The following is a 20,419-nucleotide window of genomic DNA, read 5'->3' as shown; positions in this document are numbered from 1 at the left end:
CCTGTTATTTTTCAAACCTTTAGCAAATTACTCTGCAAAAAATTTTTTTTTTTGCCTGCCCGGGTGCACTTTTGCATTTACCTTGCCAGAGCTGTTCCCTTCCCCTTGCTCGGACGCGGCTCGCGCACTTTGTAGGGATCCTTCCAAGAGCTACTGAGCGTATTTTGCTTTGCTGGCCTGGTTTTGACCTTGGAAGAAGCATTTTGGTGGGTGCTACAAACCGGTTCAAGACGGCAGTATCCTGTCTTCAAGCCCTCGGTGCTGCCTGCGAGCGCTCGGCCCCGCGGGGCTGCCGGCGTGGGCAGAGGCTGGAGGGCGGCGGGAGCCCCTCCGCCGCCCCTGCCCGCTCCTCCGACCGCTCTCCCCAGCGCACCCCAGTCCTGCCGTGTTCTCCTTCAGACACAAGAGGATGAAGGATCCGAGTTGAATTAACTCGTTAGAGGGTGACCCTGCTTGGTCTCTCTGATACATCTTGAATTTTGCGGCACCAAGGCACTGTGCCTGTTTTCCTAAGGCAAACGTAGAGCCTTACTTTACCGCATTTGCTTTTTTTAAGAGCCCGGGTTAGTGGTCTATAGCAAACCTCGGAAGAAAAGCGAGCCACGCTGTGTTTGCCGTCAGGTCGTTATCTCTCCCATCAGGAAGGCCGCGCTGCAAAAATAGAAACCCTATTTGCGCAGGCAGCAGCGCCCTGCGCACGCATGGGAAGAGCATCGGGCGCAGGCTGCTGGGCCGCCGCCGCCGTGATGGCCCCCGCGCCGCCCTCCCGCCTCTTGCAGAGGAGCAAACGGGCGTGAAAACTGAGCGCCTCCCGCCTTCCCCTCGGCTTAGCTTCTCGGACACCGAGGCGGGGGATCCTTTCCACAGCAGCTGGGGAAGCGGCCGGACGCCTGCCCCTCGGCCGTCCCCGCGCGTTACAAACCCCCCCGTTTTCGGTTGCGGCTCTTTGGGCGTTTTTGCGTACCTGGCCCCAGGGACGTGACTCGGAGCGCCAGGTCTCCGGGCTTAGGGTCCGCTCTCCCGCGGAGCCGCGGCCCCGCTCCCCCCGCCGTGTCCAGCCCGGGGCAAGGCCGGAGCGTTTCTCAGGAAAAGCTCATTAAGCAAGCGCTGGATTTCTTTTCAAAAAGCAGCTCATGTGCTTTCCAGAACTGGATTTATTGTAATTGTCTTATGTTTTTTCGATCTCCCTCTGTAAAGACTTGACACCCCCCACCTTTCCTGCCGCAGGGGACGTCAGCAGGGCCCTCATTCCAGCATTTCGTTATTTTTTCCCTCGCAGAATGGCGATAAACTGTGGATCTCCGCATCCTTTATGCTGGGTGCAAAGCACTTATTTAGCATACAGATGCTGAAAGTCTATTTTGTTAAATCTTTAGGTCAATTTTCCGTTTAACGCATTTTATTAGTATTCTCACAACACAAAGAGAAGCCTGGGAGCTAAAACAATTCGTTTATGGAGCGAGACGGACACATACGGTTTCATACCAAGTTTATTTCTTTTTTTTTCTTTTTTTTTTCGTTTTTCATAATCACTTCTTTTGCACAACAACAACCTCAAGTTGACAATGAAATGCACGCGGTAGACCGAAGGGAACCGGGCAAGGCTCTGTTAGTGACGGAAAGTCCTTCCACGGCACCGCGCCGGCTCCCACCCGGCACGAGCAAAGGTGGCCCCGGCTGCGGCAGGAGGAGCGAATCCTGCCCGGGAGGGCGGCCGGGGCGCTGAGCCCGGGGGTTACGGCTCAGCCCCGCGGCCACGCAGTCATCTTCCAAACCTCTGCCTGCAGCCCTGGGCCAGTTTGTTCCCCCCGGGGTGGACGCTCGCGTACCACGGCTCGGTGCTTTGGTACTCGCAGAGCACTTCAGAGCCGTGGATGCGTTGGCTCTCCCGCGGTCCCCGGGGTTAGGGAGCGTCGGTGCCCCTTGTCACAGGAGGGGGAAACTGAGGCACGGGGGGTGCCGGGGCGGGGATGCCCGGCTGCCCCCCGCGCTCGGGTCCCACCGTCCCGGCAGCGGGTGGGGGCGGCCGCCTCGTGCACCCCGGGGACCACAGAGCACCCACACGTGGGTGTTGGCCAGTGCCCCTCTTCTGCTTTACTTAAAGACAACTGACTACAAAGGTGGAGTTTATTGGTCTTACTATGTCGTCTCGTCCCTAGCATGGGTAGTAAGAAATCTCTAGCACCGTAAACAGCCATTCCCTGACTCATTTCAAGTGGTATAAGAGTGTATGTGCATATATCGGTTCCACGTACGCATTTCTGTGCGCGTGTGCACAGCCACCGCGAGGGAGGGGAGTGATGCAGCGGGACGGGGTTAAACGAACCCCACGAGACAGGCTTTGCAGAGCCAGGCCCAGAGAGTCGCGCCGGGCTAAGCAAAATCAAGCAAGCCGAAGTTTACATTTTAAAAGGAGCAGCAATACCGACCTACCCCCAAGGTAGGATGCATGCAATCGTGAACTGCCACCGTCCCTGGAAGGTCAACTCAAAGGTAACCCCACCTCTGGGTTAAAGCAAGATTTTTTAATGACTCCAAAATAATAAGGCAAGGAGGAGGCTCAGTCCACAAGCGGTCTGCGGGGCCAGCATCCTTGAAAGCACCGATTGCCAGACGGAGCTGAGCACTTTGCTGTAAGGGGTAACGTGAGCGCAGAGCTTTAATTTGGGACAGGAGGGCAGCTGGCCCAGCTCTCGCGCAGCTTCGCTCCTCGCCCGGCTGTCGGTGCCAGCTGGGAACTCCCTTAGCGTCAGCTTCTCTGCCTTGCTCGAATCAGAGGCCCTTCTCCAGGAGAGCTCTTTGAAAGGTGCATGCACGCACGAAATAAATTGTCACCATCTCATCTTTCCTCCCTCACTCGACTGCAAACGCTCCGTCCGTTGGCGGTGCGGGCAGGGATGCTGCCGGCCGCCTCGAGGATGCTCTCCCTGCCAGGCACAAAGTCTCGCGTTCATATGCTGCTGCAAAAAGGTGGCTGCTCACTGTCATTACAAAGCTTAATTCATAAACATCGACGGGAATCAATGAAGAACCTCAAGCCCTGCCATAAGGAAGGTGGCCCCGGGAATTGGGGGTTGCATGCCGTGTCCGTGACTGCGGTACGTGGGAATGGTCCGGGAATGAGGGAGGCTGGGACAGTAAGGATGTTAATGAGGATACTTAATTAGGCTCAATTGAGGCATGAAGTATGCTGCTGCACACAACCATTAGTGACCCTGGGAGATGGAAAGGCATGAAATAACCGCGATGCCGGACCGTACCGCGTGCTGCGGGTCGGGCACGGCGCCGCGTTAGCTGCTGGCGCCGGCAGCACCGTCCCCGTGGGTTTGGAGCGGCGCGGTGGGCGGGTGGACACCCATCGTCCAGCCGAAACTGCGGGAGTTGGGGCGCGTAGCCAAAGCAATCGCACATTTCCCTGATAGCGTCCAGTGGCACCGGACAAATGCCAAGCTCCCCAACATCCCTACTACATTCATCTGCACCGGGCAAACATCGCTCTGCTACACCCAAAGCGTCGGCCCCACGGACGAGGTTGTTTCCTTGGCACCACGGCCTCAGCAGCAGTAACAGAGCCGGTCCCCTGACGTTACCGATGCAAAACTCTCCCTGCACATCCCTGCTCCTCCGCCGCAGGAGCTTACCCTGCAGTAACGCGTTTTGCAGCCACGTCCGCTGTCCCTCCCAGCACTGACCCGACGGAGGTGAGAAAACTGAGTGCTCACACCTGCATGAGCACCGTGTGCCGGGCCGCTCTCCTGTGCGTTGCCCATGGGATTTTTTGCCAGACAAAGCTATTGCAGGAATAAGTCCCCACCTGAGATCCAGGCTGGCCCCCACGGAGAGGGAGGAGAGCTGGCAGCACAAAGGCAGATGCAGGCAAGAGCCGAGTCCGGAGACGCTGTAGCTGTTTGGGGAGGACGGCTCTACCCAGCACAACCTGCCACCACCGCTCCTCCTTCAGCACAGGCCAAACCTCGCAGCTCCTCCGGCTTCCCCCGGGGCTGCAGGGAGCAGCCTGGACCCCCTCGCACGAGGAGGTTTGGGGTAAGACTCAATTAGAGGTACCAGAATGGAAGCATCACCTCTCTTCCACCTCTCAGCCCTTCCTTCTCCTCCCAGCACGGGGAGCAGCCCGGCCCCGCTCTCTCCGCCCTGCCTGCAGGACTCAGGTGCCTCCAGCTCCCGACTCCCTGATTTTCCAGCATCCCACCCCGCCGGCACCCTGCCTTCACCGGCCCAGCCTCCGACTCCTTCTGAGCCCCAAGGAGGGAGCGAAAACGGTCGTTTCTCTTGTTTTAAACTCCTGCTCATGAGTACAACATTTCCGATAATAATCATCATAATAATCATAATAATCATAGTACTAAAAACAGTATTTACAACAAGCTCCAGGTCAGAATTACACACCAAGCAAACACTCAGCACCACAGAGAGTAGGACAGGGTTAATATCTCGCAGATACCTTCTCAGATCCCACCAACGCGGGACACAGACATTTGACAGTTTCAACCATTTCTTACACACAAACGTTTCGTTTAAATTACCTTTAAATTTTTTTTTTTTTAAACTTTTTAAAATTTCTCGTCACTATATGAATGAGGTGATGCTGGCGGTGATGCCGCGCTCTACACAGATGCTTATCTAAGACAGCTGCTACTATAAACTGATCGTTAGCTACTGTTAAGAAATTCAACCCTCAGTTTCCTTCCTCTTTGCCCCAAATCTTATTTTTGTTCGTCACTGGGCAGCGCTGGGGCTTTCTAACAGTGCTGTCCTGCCCCGGCCCCAGCGGAGGGGTTTGGGAGCAAGGAAGCCCTTCCTCCTCGGAGCAGAGCGTCCCTAAGGTCAGACCGTGGCCACCGAGGGATCTCCCCTGAATCCGCTGGGGCTTCTGGGGAGATCAGCACAGAGCCCCGGCATCTCACCTCCGGCAGCCGCTGCTCTTTGGCTTTCCGTGGGGTTTCTGTGGCCGCCTGATGCTCGCCCCAGGCCGTAATCAATTCTTTACCTAATTAAAGCACAGGGTAGACAGAAAACTTCAGCTTCTGACAAGACTCAGCGGTGATTTCTGTTTCAGAGGGGAGGAGAGGCAAGGGGGTCGTTATTCCCCGTGCAAACCCCTCATCTGCTCTAGCTCCTCGCCGCTGCCTGCCGCCGCTGTGCAGAGCACGGTCCCCGGGCGCCCCGGCAGCCCCCCGCGCCAGCGTCTGCACCCCCGGGGCGCTTAAATTACCCCCGCGGCTGCTGCAAAGCCCACCGCAGGAGGCCCTCATCCCACCCGCAGGATGGCCCTTCGGAGGCACAGCGTGCAGAGGACACCGATCGCTAAGAATTAAACGTCTCGGTGCCTTGGGTGCCCCTTTGGTTTATTCCGGGGCCAGGACGGAGGGGCCATGGCGAGGCGGAGGGCAGCGGTGCCCTGGTGTAAATACCAGCCCGGCACCCTGCGCTGCCGCCTCCCCGAAACACTGCACCGCTCTGTTAAAAATATAACAACCCTGTAATCTTTAAAGCACTGGACAGAGGGGAATTCTTGTTACCTTCTGCCTCAAATGAAAGCAGCTTCCACCGTCTCCTCTGCAAAACCTTGCCGCAGGCCCGTGCTCCTGCAGGGCTGAGTCCCCAGCACCGCGTCCCGCGAGGCCCCGCGTGCCCGCAGGCGGCCGTTCCCCGCTCCTCGGGTGCAACGTTCCCGCTTAGTTTTGCAAGGCAGCGGCAGAGCTGGGGCAAGGTGAGCAGGTCTGTGGGTCTCGGCGGGAGGGTGGCAGCCCCTCGCAGGGCACGGTGGCTGCTTGGACCTCGGCTGCCTCCATAAGCTGTGACTGCAGAAGGTGAAGTCCATGGGCTTTGACAGTCACCTATTTAGATCAGACATTACTGCCATGCTTGCGTGTTCTCTGCTCATCCCTACCTCCATCAAGAGACAATTTTTTCTTAAAAATAGGCCTTGAAAAGCTAAAGATAGACAAGGAATGAGCATGGGGACATTTCTCCACCCTTACCGCAGAACTGCTCCCCTCTTAGCTCCCTCTCATCCAAAGCCGCCGGTCTGGAGGTACCACGGCGTGCCCTGCCTCCCCGGGTGCTGCCCACGAGCCAGAGCTCTGGTCTCGGTCCCTGCCCTGTCATGGCACCCAAGAGCCACATCCATCTTTGGAAAGAGGGAAGGAGGATTATTCTGCTCACTAAAAGGCTATTTCACAACGATGCACCATCTCTATTGGATTTACTTTCTTACTGGAGTGAAACCTCAGCTTTGGGAGCGCTGGAGAGCCGGCAGAGCGAGCGCCGTCTCCCAGGGCTCCCGCGGAGCCGGGGATGCGGTCGCCGCCTGCGGTTCTCCCAGGCTGCTCGGCCAAGACCGCTCGGTCTGCGCTTTGCCGGGGAGAGGGCGGCTCCGTCCCCGGGCTCCTCCGGCCGCGGCACCAGGCGGTGCCGGCTGCGACGGGGACCTTCCGCGACGTGGCACCCGGCACCGCGCCCTGCCTGGAGACCCTCACACGGGCTGTCCAAGCGTCACCCAAAGCTGAGGACTTCGGGACGCTGCCTGCCTGGGCTGGCTCCAGAAACAGCCGAGAGACGAGGGGTCTGCGCCCCACGACTCCCGAGCCATCCCATCCCTCTCTCCTTCCTCTCTCCTACCACGGGCAAACCTGGGGCTGTTCCCTATTCCACTTCACACACAGAAATTATCACTTACTTCCCATTATTCTGAAGCTGATAGTTGGCTCAGAGCAAACACCAAGAGGAGTAAAAGCCCCGGATAAGAAATCCGTATCTCTGTGACACTGCTGGTTGAATTTATTAATATCTTAATTTTTCTTTTTACATCGGTTTAAGAAATATTTTTTTAAAAAAGGACAAAACCCTCCAAAGAAGCTGTTTGATTGACTGATCGATTCTCTATTTCATGTGAACTAGTTGCTATTCTGCTTAGAGGTCCCTATGATCTGTGAATCCCCACAAGTACTGACGATTAAGGATGCAGAGATAGAGAAGAAGCGTGTAGCTGGGGGACAAACACCAGGGGAGGGGGGGATGGAGAACCCAATGTTGCATCTAGACAAACAAAATCAAATGTGTTGGGTGGTCGATTGGTTGGTTTGTTAACAGGAATCAGGTGCTAGATGTGTAGAAAAGCCCTTTATCCAGAGATCTCCTCCCGCTGTTCCTTGTTCCTGCGAACTTCAGCTGCATGCAGTTCCTGCAAAGACGGGAGAGACGACACCAGGCTAACACTTTCTGCTCTTGCAATCGCCATTTCCCTTCTCTCCTGCACACGGGATTTGCACCAGACATAAAAAAAAGAGACCCCATCCGACGCACCCCGAGGACGGTGGGTTACGCCTGCAAGGAGCGAAGCGTCTCATCTGCGGGAGCCCAGAGGTGATGCAAACCTACAGCGACCGCGTTCACGGCTCCCCTCTTCTGCAAAGCCCTTCGGCCACGCAGCCCCTGGACACGGAGTGGGCCTGATCCTGTGCCTTTCAGCTTGCACGTCTCAAGATCACCCAGACGGTATTTTCCCCTCCTGACCTTGAAGGACACATCCCCCCTCCTCCTGCTGCTCCGCAGCGGAGCTGCTCCACAGCCCGCTTTCCACCAGCAGCAAAACGCCCGCTCCCCTGTGCCCGTCGCAGGGACCAGACCCCGAACCCCCTCCCGGGGCGCCAGCACCCAGCCCTCTCCCGGGGCATCGCACTCGCCTTCTCGCGGAACCGCTCCCTCAAGGCGGCGAGATGTGCTTCGCGGTTCTCCCTGCTCAGCTCCATCTTGTAGTTGAGCTTCTCCTCGGCCAGGCGGCTGAAGTTGTTGTTCTCCTCCAGCGCCTTGTGCAGCACCTCCCGCTCGTGTTCCCGCTTCTCCGCCAGCTGCTTCAGCACCTGCGCCTCCTGGGTCTGCCGAGGCAAGGCGGCGGGAGAGGTGTAAGGCAACCGAAGAGGCTCTTCTAGCCTTCAGCTCCCCAGAGAGGCTTTCTGGCCATCTCCTCTGCTCAAAACCCCTCTGCCGCCCCCCTCCATCCCATAACGCTCTTGCTTGGAAGCCGCTTTGATGCTGTTTTCCTGCTATGGGGCAACGTCTGCTGGGTCGGGTGCTCCAGGCAGGCAGGCGACGCAGCGCTGTGCCCACCGGCTCAGCAAAACGCAGGTGGCACCCGTGCGGGCGCAGAGTCCCCTCTCCGAGCGTCACCTCATTCTTTGCGTTATTTCAGCTTGCTCTCCCCTTACCCACCGACATCTGTAACATTTATACTTTGTCTTACTCCACCGGTTTTCTCCTTTTCCATAGCTTCCCCCAGCAGACGTTTTGTACAGCACTGACAGCCCGATGGGGCACAGCCGGCTCTCAGAACGCAGGGCTGTGCTCAGGGCTGGAGGCGCGGTTGGGTGCGTGGCCAAGGGCTGCACCCCCTGCGCTGGCCAGGGAGAACTGTCCCCAGCCAGGTCACACCCAGGGGACCGAGACGACCCCAGACTCTGTGGTTTTAAGAACAGGAGGACGATGATGAGCATCGAGTCCAATTCCCTGCCTAAACCAGGCTGCAGAACCTCACTCCATGACTCCCGTGTCTCACCTGACAATTTAGAGTGGAATATAATAATAAGTATAAAAACACGATTTCCAGCCATTTTGCATTGCTCCTGCTAAGCCAGTTCTAGGGTTTGGTGCAATTAGCACCCGTCACAGAAAAGTCACTGCTTCTGCAGGACATCTCGTTACCTTCCTCCTCTCTTCTGCAGCCTCCAGCCTCCTCTGCAGCTCCTCCAGGGACAGGTCCTTCTTCTTGGGGGGGGAGGAAAGGATCGGGCTCTCGGGAGATAAATCTGAAGGGGACTTCAGGATCACTTCGAAGCTCTGGCCCGATGCCCTCTTATCCAGCTGCTTCACCTCCATATCTTTGGGGGGAAAAAAAGAGGCTCTGTGGACCTGTGACACTCAGGAGAGCGGTGACCTGAGGGCACCGAGCTCTTCACCTAGGACTCGGGGTGTTCCCATGTCCTGACCTGGGGCATTTTGTTCTACCTCCAAAATTCCCCGATGAGTGATCAGCTTGATCCCCCCCCAAGTCAATGCAATTCATTTAAACTCCCAGTGTAATTACAGAAAGGCCATATTGCTGTTAACATCTTGTATGGCACCCCAGTGCGAGGCCGGCAGCCTCTGCGGGCAGTTTCTTTCTGGGAAAATGTGGGTTACGTTAATAAAATAAACTGCTCCGGGGTGGGACAGCCCAGCGCGCTGACGAGCTGCCGCGTTGCCCGCGGAAGCGTCGCGCAAACGATGCCGTAGCTCCGGTGCTGGTTACGTACCTCCATACTGGTAGATGGTATTAGGATGGGGCTGGGTGTGGAAACAGGAGCAGATGAGGGAGAGCAGAGACAGCTCCTTCATTTTCTCCTTGTAGGCTGAAAAACATGAAATAGCAATGAGGAGAGAGTCAAATGGCAACGGCAGCTCTTTCTGATGGAGAAATGAAGGAAGCAGACACAAGGAAACCCATTTGCAGCTCCCAGACTCTATGGAGGCTTTTCCAGGCTGTCATAGCTTGCCAAAAGGTCCCCAAGGAGCGTCTGTTCTAGAGCAGACTAAATTAGCTGCCAGCGTAGCAAATGTCATGGGAAGACACAGAGTAGGCATTTACCGCATCTAGAGGCATCAGTTTCCCTGCAGGATTCTCCCTCCAAAGGAGCTGAAACGCTGCAGCCCGTGTGGTTAACCACGCCGGGAGAGCTGCCCAGACCCTTCCTCCAGCCCGCTGCCAGACGCGGGGGTACGATGGCGCCCATCAACACCTGGAAACATTGCTCAACCCCTGGCAAGTCCCTGGTATCTCACAAGGCACCATTTCTGGCCTCAGGGTGCAGAGGCACGATGCAGTCGGCTACGTGAAGAGCAAATGGGCATTTGAGTGAAGAAAGGGTTCAGGGTGCTGCTAACGGGGGGAAGTGCTGTGAGCTGGCGTCCCGAGGTACCTCCTGCCCCGCGGTACCTCCTGCCCCGCGGTACCTCCTGCCCCGAGGTATCTCCTGCCCCAAGGTACCTCCTGCCCCGAGGTATCTCCTGCCCCAAGGTACCTCCTGCCCCGCAGTATCTCCTGCCCCGAGGTACCTCCTGCCCCGTGGTACCTCCTGCCCCGAGGTACCTCCTGCCCCGAGGTACCTCCGGCCCCGAGGTACCTCCTGCCCCGCGGTACCTCCTGCCCTGCGGTACCTCCGGCCCCGAGGTACCTCCTGCCCCGCGGTACCTCCGGCCCCGAGGTACCTCCTGCCCCGCGGTACCTCCTGCCCCGCGGTACCTCCTGCCCCGAGGTACCTCCTGCCCCGAGGTACCTCCGGCCCCGCAGAAGCAGGTAAGGGAGGACGTAAGTGGATTCTGCCACCACCTTGGCCCACGCAGGCAGAGGTTGCTACTGGTCTGCAATCACAGTCAGTGCGTCCCTGCGAAGGACGGGGAAACACACAACCCTCCAGTTCGCTCAGCACTCCTGTGACTGGAGGGCACACCGCGGCATCCTCGGCGACCGCAAGTGCACAGGGTGCTGCCCTAATGGCAGCAGCACCCCCAGCTTGCTGCGGGTCTGTTTCTGGGGCAATCTTCACCTTATTTTTGGAGTTTAGTACATTTAAAACAGCGAACTGTTAGCACACACCTGACAAAGAACCTCAGAATAGAAGAAGGTCTTGAAAACAGAGAGGTGCTCTGCCAGGCTGCCAGGTTCTTTCTCACATCAGCGTAACCCTCACAGCATCCCCGCCGTGCCGCAGGTCAGCGGCGGGCGCTGCTGTCTCACGGAGGCTCTGCCCTGGACCGGCTGCTCAGGGGACACGCAGGCAGATGGGGACGGAGCCCTCATGGCCGCGTGTCCTGCCAAACCTGCCCGGAGCCTGCTGGCGCCATCCTTCCTCCTGCCTCCACCCCAGGGCACAGGCGTTCTGGTGTCCAGCCTTGGCTCTGCCTCTGGATTGCCCACACGTCCCTGTGCTCCCGGTCTGGGTTTGTCCCTTCCTTGCTGAGCTCCTGTTTCGACCTCCAGCCAGAGGTGACTCTGCAACCTGGCTGCCAATGCCACCTTCATAGCAAGACCCTCCACCGGGCCAGGAAAGGGAAATCCCCCAAACTCTGTGATATGAAAAGCCATTAGAGGCAGAACAATTTTGGGAAAAAAAAAAAAAAAAATCACCCTGTGTACCATATGCCCTCAGGAACACCTTCCAGATCTTCTCTGCCTTCCTGCAGCTACTCGGGTGGGAAACCAGTGCTTTCATGTGCCTACTTCATACTTGCACTTATTTTTCCTCCGAGGTACAGAACTTCGCCCTGATTAACGCCCTCCTTTCGCTAACCGACACTCCCTGAAACTCAGATCTTTACTGAACGTTTCCCAGTTTGCTCCACATTCTGATTTTAATACCCTGCCCAGTCCTGATGCTAAATGTGAACCAAATCAGAACGGCTGACGCAGCAGTGCCAGCCACAGAGCAGGACGTCTTTGATTTTTGTTCTTAGTGAGAAAGCTCTTTGGAAGGCGCCCGAGCGCGCTGTATCGTGCCAGAAGTCGTGGCACGCAGCAGTAAGCTAATGCGTCTGGTAACGTGCAGAGGAGGTCCCCTGGACTAAAGGAGAGGTTTAACATTTAGCAGAAACAAACCACACACTGAGGTCCTTGCTCTACCGTTACGTCTGGTCCTGGGTGAGACCAAGACGTTAAGCAGATGTGCCGCATCCCCGACCCGCTCGTTTCATGGTCTCCTAGCACTTCTTACAGGGCACAGCGCTTTGCATTTCATTACTTGAACCTCAGTAGCTCTCCCCAGTACTGGTTTCACTGTTCTCTGTGTCGATAGCGTACGCCGCAGTCCCTGCCTTTCGGGAGGTCGGTTGTGGGATTTCGCAGCTGCCTCCGTTCCATCGGGATCTTCCCTCTCCCGCTTTCCCTTCTGCAGAGCAAACTGACCGTCCCTCTCCGTCAATTAAAGTGGAAAGGAGGGCGAGGGCAAAGGGACCCCGCTTCCCTGTGCGGCGGTGCTGAGCTGTGGAGGAGCTCAGCACCTCCTGCTGAGCTGCAGCCCGGCGCCAGCCCCCGCCTGCAAGCAGCGGGCGGACGGGGCCGGGGAGCAGCGCTGGGGGCTGCCGGCCCCGGGCACCGGCGGGGAAAGCGCCCGAAGAGCCCCGAGCAACCGGACGAACCCGCTCCAGCGTCCCCACGGGGAAAGGAGCGGGAGCGGCGGCAGCGGCCCGAGACCCCCGCCGGTACCGGGCAGGGTCGGCTCGGCCCCGGGCCCCCCGCCCGGCGCTGTCCCTTCAGCACCACCGCCCGGCGCTGTCCCTTCAGCACCACCGGCCCCGGGGACCCCCGGCAGCCCCCGGGCAGCGCCAAGGCCGGGGGCTTCCGCACGAAGGGGGGGGGGGGGAAGGACGCACCCCTGAAGAAATCACCCCTGAGCCGCGCCCCGAGAAATAAATGGACCCCCGACCCCCCCGCGGCGCTGCGCCGGAGCCAGCGGTCGCCCCCGGGGGACGCAGAAGCGCCCGCGCTGATGCCCTCGTCCTCTGGCGCTTTTGATCTGACAAACAGCAGGCGGTACCTGCGTCCAGCCCACCGTTAACAGGCTGAAATGAGAAAAGGCGTCCTGTGAGGAGAGGGAGAGCCCCTGACTCAGTAAATAAAAGTAAGAAACATAACCCCTGGGTCACGGTTTAGGAGACTGTGTCAATGAAGGTCAAACCCAAGATCTCCTGAAGCAAGACGGTGTCTCAATCACAGCTGCATCAGAAAGGGCATGCTTAAACCTCTCAGGGGTAAAAGATCAGCATTGCAAACCTCAGCTCCAAAATTGACTTCAGAAGTAGCTGTACTCAATAGATACAAGGCTTTGAGGACACATTTATGCCAGCGGACAAAATCCTTGCCCCAGGATAAGAGAGCTGGCTGGCCAGAATATGACACAGCCAACAAGTCCCCTCCAGGAAAGACTGTATGTCTTCCCGCCCACAAATTTACACATTTTAAGAACAATTAGACAGGAAATGCTGAACTTTTTATTTAAGCATCTACTTGCATTTATTACTGCTGCTAAGTTAGTAAAATAAATTCAGCTTACGCAGAAGAAATACTGTGTATGTGTATAACTTAGTAAGGCTGGCTGACGCGGTTCCTAAGGCTTCCTTTAGAGCAAAGCATCCCTTCAGTCTCAGAGGTGCAACAAGAGCTTTGTCTCGCTACCAGGTGGAAGGGTAGGAAGGCTGCTCACTCAGGTGTGGAGTACGGATGCTTTACCTCTCTCTTTAGGCAAACTCTGCAACAGAAGGATCAGCAGCCAGTTCATTCACTCTGGTACCGTCTTCATCACTAGGTCATAACGCTTCAGCGCTTTCATAGTCGGACAATGCCCTTAATAACGTGCTGTAACTTTTGGTCAGCCTTGAACTGGTCAGGCACTTGGACGAGATGATCGCTGTAGGTCCCTCTCAACTGAAATATTCTATTCTATTCTATTCTATTCTATTCTATTCTATTCTATTCTATTCTATTCTATATTAGAATTGGGGTGAAACATTAAAAATAACTGAGTTTTGTAAACTAAGAAGTGAATAAACTGTAGAAGATATAGAAAATATATCAGGGTCCCATCCTGCAAAGTGGGGTGAACTCGCACTTTACTGGCTTCCTGAGGCCTCGGGTAGCTGTTAAGCTACAATCCCACCTAAAGGGGCAGTCAGTCGCTTAATATTTCTGAATATTTGTGCCCAGTAATCAGCACCATCTGATCCTGCGCTGTTTATATTCCATTGCACACCCCATGCAACAATTAATCTTTATGAAAATCTTTCATCTAGCTTTTCCCTGCACGGTCTATAATGCACGGGCAAAACGGCTTTCTCCCTGCTGCAAGGAGAAGGGAGCTGGCCCGGGCCCTCACCAAGCCCCAGGAGGGCCGGGGTGCTCCCCGCTTGCTCTGTGGTGGCTCCTGGCCCGCGCCCCCTCTCGTGCCGCACAGCACACGCTGCGTTTCCCCGTCCCTGCTGCTTCGCGTGGGCACCGCGTACAGCATTTACCCATCTGAAGGGCTTCCCTCCCAGTTACCCCCCGAGACGGCACCCAGCTGCTCCCCAGCAGCTGCAGCGAGGAGACGGAGGAACGGCTGGGACGGGCCCGGTGCGCGAGCAAGGGGAGCCATCTCCCCGCTCGCCGTGCGCCTGGCCTCGCCACCTCTTATTCATGAACAAGTTTTGTTCTCTGCTTCCTAACCAGATAAAATTAAACTCTAGACCGTTCGAGCAGCCTGTCTTTGTGCGGTGTTTAACGATGGCCAGCAAAACAGAGTGAGGCCCTTTAGGCACAACGGCGATACAGAGCCATTCATAAGAAAGCAGAGGCACAGCAAGACCAATTTATACGAATTCAGGCAATTTAAATGGATCAGACTGGATGTGCTATGTCTGGTAGCAAGGTCAAAGGAAGGTTATTACAGGAAAATAATTCGGTTTGCAAAGATAACTTTGGAGAAGTAAAAACTGCTTCCATAAAGAATATTATATCATGAAAAATGAGAAGAGTCCAGTTATAACTGTAGCCAAAGCACAAACAGGAGGTAGAGAAGGCAGAGAGGCAGGGAACCGGGTCCTTCAGCACAGAGACTGCAACGCCCCACACGCAACGAAAGCAACCATCGTCCTCGATAAGCCTGAACCCCGTCACACAAATAACGGCCAGCCCTTCACTCCAGGCTAACTCACTTCTGCTTTCTTGCTCCTCAACTTCCAAAAACAGGTCAGCAAGAGAGCTCACACGACCAGAAAACGCTAGTGTTTTTTGTTCTTTTTCAGATCATGCCGATGCCATGCACCATCCCAGCTGCCCACCAGGAGGTCTGGGCCCAGAAGCCACCGTGGGCTCACGTGGACTCATCCACGAGAACCGTCAGGCGCGAGGGTTACTCTGCCTGCTGTCAGACATCTGCTAACCTATCGCCCAGGAAGGGTTTCCAGTCACCCGGCTCCTTCCCTCCTGGGTTTCATTTGCAGCTCACGAACGCCGCATCAACCCGCCTTATGCACAGCCAATGGATCAGCAAATCACCCAAGCTGTGGCACTGGAACCTGTGGGCTGCCCTCAGGAAAAGAAGCAGGGAAATCTCCTCTCCTACGGGCTCAGCGAGAGAGAAGGGCCCGCGCGGTGCCGCAGAGACCCCGCAGCCCGGGCTGGCGGGGGGCTGATTGCCAGGACGGAGAGGAGCGTGGCCCGGGTTGCTTGATGAGCCAGCTGTGTGCCCAGGTGGCCAAGAGGGCCAGTGGCATCCTGGCTTGTATCAGGAACAGTGTGGCCAGCAGGAGCAGGGCAGGGATGGTGCCCCTGTGCTGGGCACTGGGGAGGCCGCCCCTCGAATGCTGTGCTCAGCGCTGGGCCCCGCACCCCAAGGCGGCCATGGAGGGGCTGGAGCGTGGCCAGAGCAGGGCAGCGAGGCTGGGGCAGGGGCTGGAGCACAAGGCTGGGGAGGAGCGGCTGGGGGAGCTGGGGGGGCTCAGCCTGGAGAAGAGGAGGCTGAGGGGAGCCCTCATCGCTCTCTGCAACGGCCTGAAAGGAGGCTGGAGCCGGGGGGGTCGGTCTCTGCTCCCCAGGAACAAGCGATGGGACGAGAGGGAACGGCCTCAAGCTGCGCCAGGGCAGGGTTGGGTTGGGTGTTGGGAAAAACTTCTTCACCGAGAGGGTGGTCAAGCATTGGAACGGGCTGCCCAGGGCAGGGGCTGAGTCCCCATCCCTGGAGGTATTTACAGGACGGATAGATGTGGTGCTCGAGGACATGGTTTAGTGGTGGACTTGGCAGTGATAGGTTAATGGTTGGACTCGATGATCTTAAGGGTCTTCTCCAACCTTGATGATTCCATGATTCTATGATTCTATGAAGCAGATGAAGGAGCCAAAGGGAGGCAGCTGTCCCAGCGTGTTTGTGGAGCTGGGGCAAACGTAGCTTCAGACGGCCGGGTTTGGCAGAGACAAAGAGCTGCGAAGGAGCGGGGGACAGTCAGAGACAGGCGTCCAGCGCCGTGATGTGTCGGGGGCAGCCACGCTGTGTGCCCACAGACACTCCTTTGGTCTCTTGGGATCTTGGTTTCCTTTGCGTTCACTGAGGATTATTGTACTTACCCATCACCCAGCGATATTATGTGCGTAAACACATTCAGAAAACATAAGATTCTCTAGTACAGCACTAAACATGTAGAGGTAACTTGAAAGAATAAAAGGACCGCTTGGAAATATGCCGAGCAGCTCTTCACCAGCCGGGACGTGCCAAAGTGCCACAGCACATGCACGTGATCTTTGGTTGCTCTCTCACTCTTTTGTATTTCTAAATCACAGCCAAAGATGTGCCATCATTTTAAATCCCCTCCGGATAGGAGACTTTTTTTTTTTGTAAAGGTAGGCTTACAGCTGGAAAAATAAAGCCCATGTCAGTAGGGCGACTGGGAGGGATGAGGCAGGCGTGTTGTTTCGAGTTAATTTAGGGGTAGCAAAGTCCTAGTGAGCTTCAGGTCCCTCCAAGTATTATCATCAAGAATCATCACCCCCGTTCACCATAAGAAAGCTTGAAGCTGCAATCCACCCTGCTGCCCACACCAAGGTCTTATCTGCAGCCTCCCAGTTGCCACACCAGACCACTAAAGCTCAGCTTTTCCTCTGCAGCAGGAGAATGTGTTCATCTGATAAAACAGTGCCTTCCCCAGGTCTGAACCAGCACTGACAGGCTCCAAGAAAGCCCTTTCTCGAGATATCTGAGGGATCCTCATGGTACCATCAGGAGGATTTTAGAAAGAACAGATGTCTTCCAAGGAGTTGGATCCCTCGTTTGGATACAGTGGTAAAGAAAATAAATTAAAAATTTCCTACAATAGATTCTCTTGGCTTGTAAAACTGAAGTCCCAATAAGAGTACCATAAATTTCTAAGACCATATACACTCCATCAACACCTGAAGAGAAAGAAAATAGGGATTTCATGGGAACGCAGAGAGATGGAGAGGCTGATAGAAAGCACTGCGGCTCTCCAGCATGAGCAGAAGTGTCAGGACAGGGCAATACCACATGGTGCCCACCAGCACGGAACAGGGATTAAGGGGATCGCCCGGGCATGGACGAAGTCACACGCCTCTCACGTTTCAGTGCAGGAGGAGAAAATCTCGGGATCTATCAAGGCACATTTACCTTGCCCAGTCCTGAGGCCAGGAATGACAAACCGGCGTTTCCTCTTGGCTCCACCTTCTCAAACCCGCTAGCGCCGGAGAAAAGCCCCTGAGGCTGTCACCTTACCGCATCATTTCATAATCTCCTGTCTCTTTACGCAACCCACATGCCTCCAAACGGTGGGGAAAGTCACACAGTCCTGCAGAGCCCAGCCAGACCCCGCTTCTGCGCTGTACAAAAGCACGAAGCTTGGCGCAGATGCCTTGGGGAGGAGGTGCGAGGGCTCTGCCCCTGGCAAGGGCTGCCCGGCGGCACGGCCAGCACCGCAGCTGAGCCTGCACTGAGCATGTGCCGCCGCGTCCTCTGCTCTGGCACCAAACCCAACCACCGTGGCCAGGAGAAAACGCCTGAGGTGGCAGGCAGAAAAGAGAGGTGGCTGCGGGGCTGGGGGAAGCCGGCCCCATTTCTTTTCATCCCAGGGATTTCTTTGTTTGTTTAAACAACCCCCAGAAAATCTTCCCAGGGGGATAAGCCCCCGGGCATCAGCTGCAGGCAATTACAGCTGCTCTCCCTTCAGCACGGATTTGCTTTTGCTGCGGATAAAGAAGAAAATAAAGAAGAAAGCGAATGACTTTTTCCTGAATTTAAGGATTTGGTTGCCTTTTTCTCCTGCCGTGCCAGGCTTCTCTCCCTTTCTGCTGTGAGTGCTATAGGCGATGGGGAGCTGCTCCCTGCAAGGGCGGCTGGGCGAGGCTCAGCCCCGCTCCCTCCCTTGGCAAACGTTGCCCTGTTCCTTTCCTCCTGCCACAGCACTGCTTGCCCATGACTTTCTACTCCTTGAAATGGTTTCTCTACTTGACCTGAGCCACAAGCAAGCACCGTTTCTCTGAAGCACACGCTTCCATGATCCTAAGTCTCCTTTACAGTAAAACTGCATCTTTGGGAAGATGCAATACGCCATCGGCATCTGGTGGGTTGGGAGGGTGAGAATGCACCAAATGGAAAACGCACGTTATGCCTACGCGTGTTTCATCCGCCACCTCGTCCATCTCAAGTTCGACGCAACCTTGGGTTAGATGGCTGGTGAGCCCGCGCCGTCCCTCCCACCCCCGCTCCGCAGACGAGGCCCAATCCTGTTCTGCAGGAGAGGAAGGCAGATGGGTGGGACCTCCCGAGCGTGCGCTGGCGCACACCTTCGCTGAGACAGGGACACTCGCAGAAATATATACAATAGCTGGAGATTTTCTATCACGGAGACACATTTTTTTCAACGCTGCTTTACCATCTTTAATTGCATGTAAAGCCCACTCGGGATCAGCTGCACCCTTCCCCGCCCCCCATCTCTCTGCCCTTCTCTCCCCTGCGTCTGCTGGTCTTTTAAAAGGAGAAAGGACTGGAAAATGCACAGCAGGAGACACGGGCAAAGGGCAGTGGAAGAAGCAAGAGGTGTTGCCCGGTCTGCGGGCTGGTTCCCTGCCCGGGGGGCACAAAGCACTCCCTGCCTTTCCTTTTTGTCTGCCGCTCCTGCTCAGCCCTGCAGCCCAGCCCTCCGGGATCCACCTTCCCCCGCCCAAGCCCCTCTTTATGCACTGCAGAATTCAGAGCCATTTCAAGAGAAAACTTGTTTTTTTAAAGAAAAAGACCCTCTAAACCCACCCACTGTTCATTTTACCATTTCAGGCTTTTCTTCTCCTTCACCCACGTTCCCAGTTTCAGCCATTTCAATCCCTCCTCCCCAGCTAAAAGGGGCAAAACGTATCTTTAGGAGACGACTGGAGCGAAGAAGCGGAGCATCCCCAGGGCAGGCTGCCATCCCGCAGCCAAACCCGAGCCCGGCGCCAGGCTGCTGGGCAGCCGCGCTGCGCTCCCCGCTGCGCTCCCCGCTGCTGCTGCAGGAGGGAGGAAGGGCTTCCCTTGCAGCATCTGATCTCGCCCACCGCCATCAGAGGACCGCTCCCCTGTAGCATCTTCTAAGGAAGAAATGCGAGCTGTGGAAGCAATCTAGGGATGGGAAGCCCTGAGAACAGACAGAAAGCCATCTCGGTCACTCTGGTTGGGTTTGGGGGATTTTCTAGGGCATTACTGTCCGTCTCTTGCCTGTGTCTTTCTTTCCACTACCCATTCAGGCAAGACACGATCTTCACAAAACAAATCTAATTGCTGAATTCTCTGCACCCAGCTGCACAGCGTGCAAATTTTTCTTAGGGGGAAAAAAAAAAAAGCTGTATCATGTTACAAAAATAATAATTAATTGGCATGCAGCAGCATCTTCTTATGGCACAATGTAACAGCAGCAATATTTTAAATTGGCAAGTTTATCACATGTGTATTCATATTAAAATAAAAAGCCCACCTGCTATCTTGCATCAGAGGGGTGTGCGTGCGTATGGGGGAGGAAGGGGAACAATGCTGCCATACCAGCTGCCTCCTCATCAGAGAACTCCCCCGAAATGCACGGAAAAAAAACCCCAAAACCCTCAGAATAATGATAAAAAAAATAAAACCTGATGGTTCTATAAGCGGGTTGACGACAAGCTCCCCCAAAAGATGCCTGTCCTACCTGAGACGGTGCTGGCCATGCTGCTGCGGCGGGAGCGAAGCGGGTGCTGCAGGAGCAGGAGCGCAGGGAGCTGCGGAGGTGCTGCAATGCTGCGGGGAGGAAGGACTGACTCAGCTGGAGGGGGCTGCAGCCATCCGCGGCAGGGAGAGGCTGGAGAGCCCAGAGAAAGGGAAGGGGTGGAAAGAAAAAGACGGGTCACTAGTTCAGAATATTAATTAGCGTATCAGGCCTCCTTTCCTGGGTGGCTTTGACGGTAGATCCCTCCCAGGCAAGACTGGCTGCCAGAAACACAGACCCAGCGCGGGGGGGCGAGGAGACACACCCAGCCGGGCTCTGGCAAAAGCTGATTTTTCCTCCTCTTCCTCCCTTTCTTGTCTGCTCTAGATGGGCTAAACTGCTTTTTCCCTTGCTGAAAGCAGAAATAAGCGAATTCATGGATTTTTATTTTTTTTTCAAACCAGCCATTCCAAGGCGGTGCCCACCCGCAGGGCCAGGTCTGGGGTCTGGCTTAGCAAGGCTGAGGCGTAAAACCCAAACCCCAAACCTTGCAGCAGCTTCAGGCAAACAGCGCAGGGAGGAGGGATCCCAGACAGGCTCAGCATTTTCAGGCGTGTTTTTTTTTGCACCAGCACTGGGGCACAAAAGGGGCTGCAGTTTGGGGCGGGGACCTGCTGTGAAA

At 56.0% G+C, this 20,419-nt stretch overlaps 1 protein-coding gene across 1 annotated transcript; it reads right to left on the bottom strand.

The window, feature by feature from the left end:
• Positions 1–7,144: 7,144 nt before the first annotated feature.
• On the bottom strand, positions 7,145–19,807 carry STMN3 (stathmin 3; the record flags this gene model as incomplete). Its single annotated transcript, XM_082325569.1, has 5 exons — positions 19,741–19,807; positions 9,312–9,407; positions 8,722–8,897; positions 7,707–7,898; positions 7,145–7,204 (listed from the first exon to the last, which is right to left on the bottom strand). Exons 1-5 carry the CDS (start codon positions 19,757–19,759, stop codon positions 7,145–7,147), a joined length of 543 nt encoding a protein of 180 aa, XP_082181695.1. The 5' UTR covers positions 19,760–19,807.
• Between the last annotated feature and the right edge of the window lie 612 nt (positions 19,808–20,419).

Source organism: Platalea leucorodia (genome assembly GCF_965183815.1).
Source record: "Platalea leucorodia genome assembly, chromosome: 13".
NCBI classification, from domain to species: domain Eukaryota; kingdom Metazoa; phylum Chordata; class Aves; order Pelecaniformes; family Threskiornithidae; genus Platalea; species Platalea leucorodia.
This window is presented reverse-complemented; position numbering and strand designations above follow the sequence as displayed.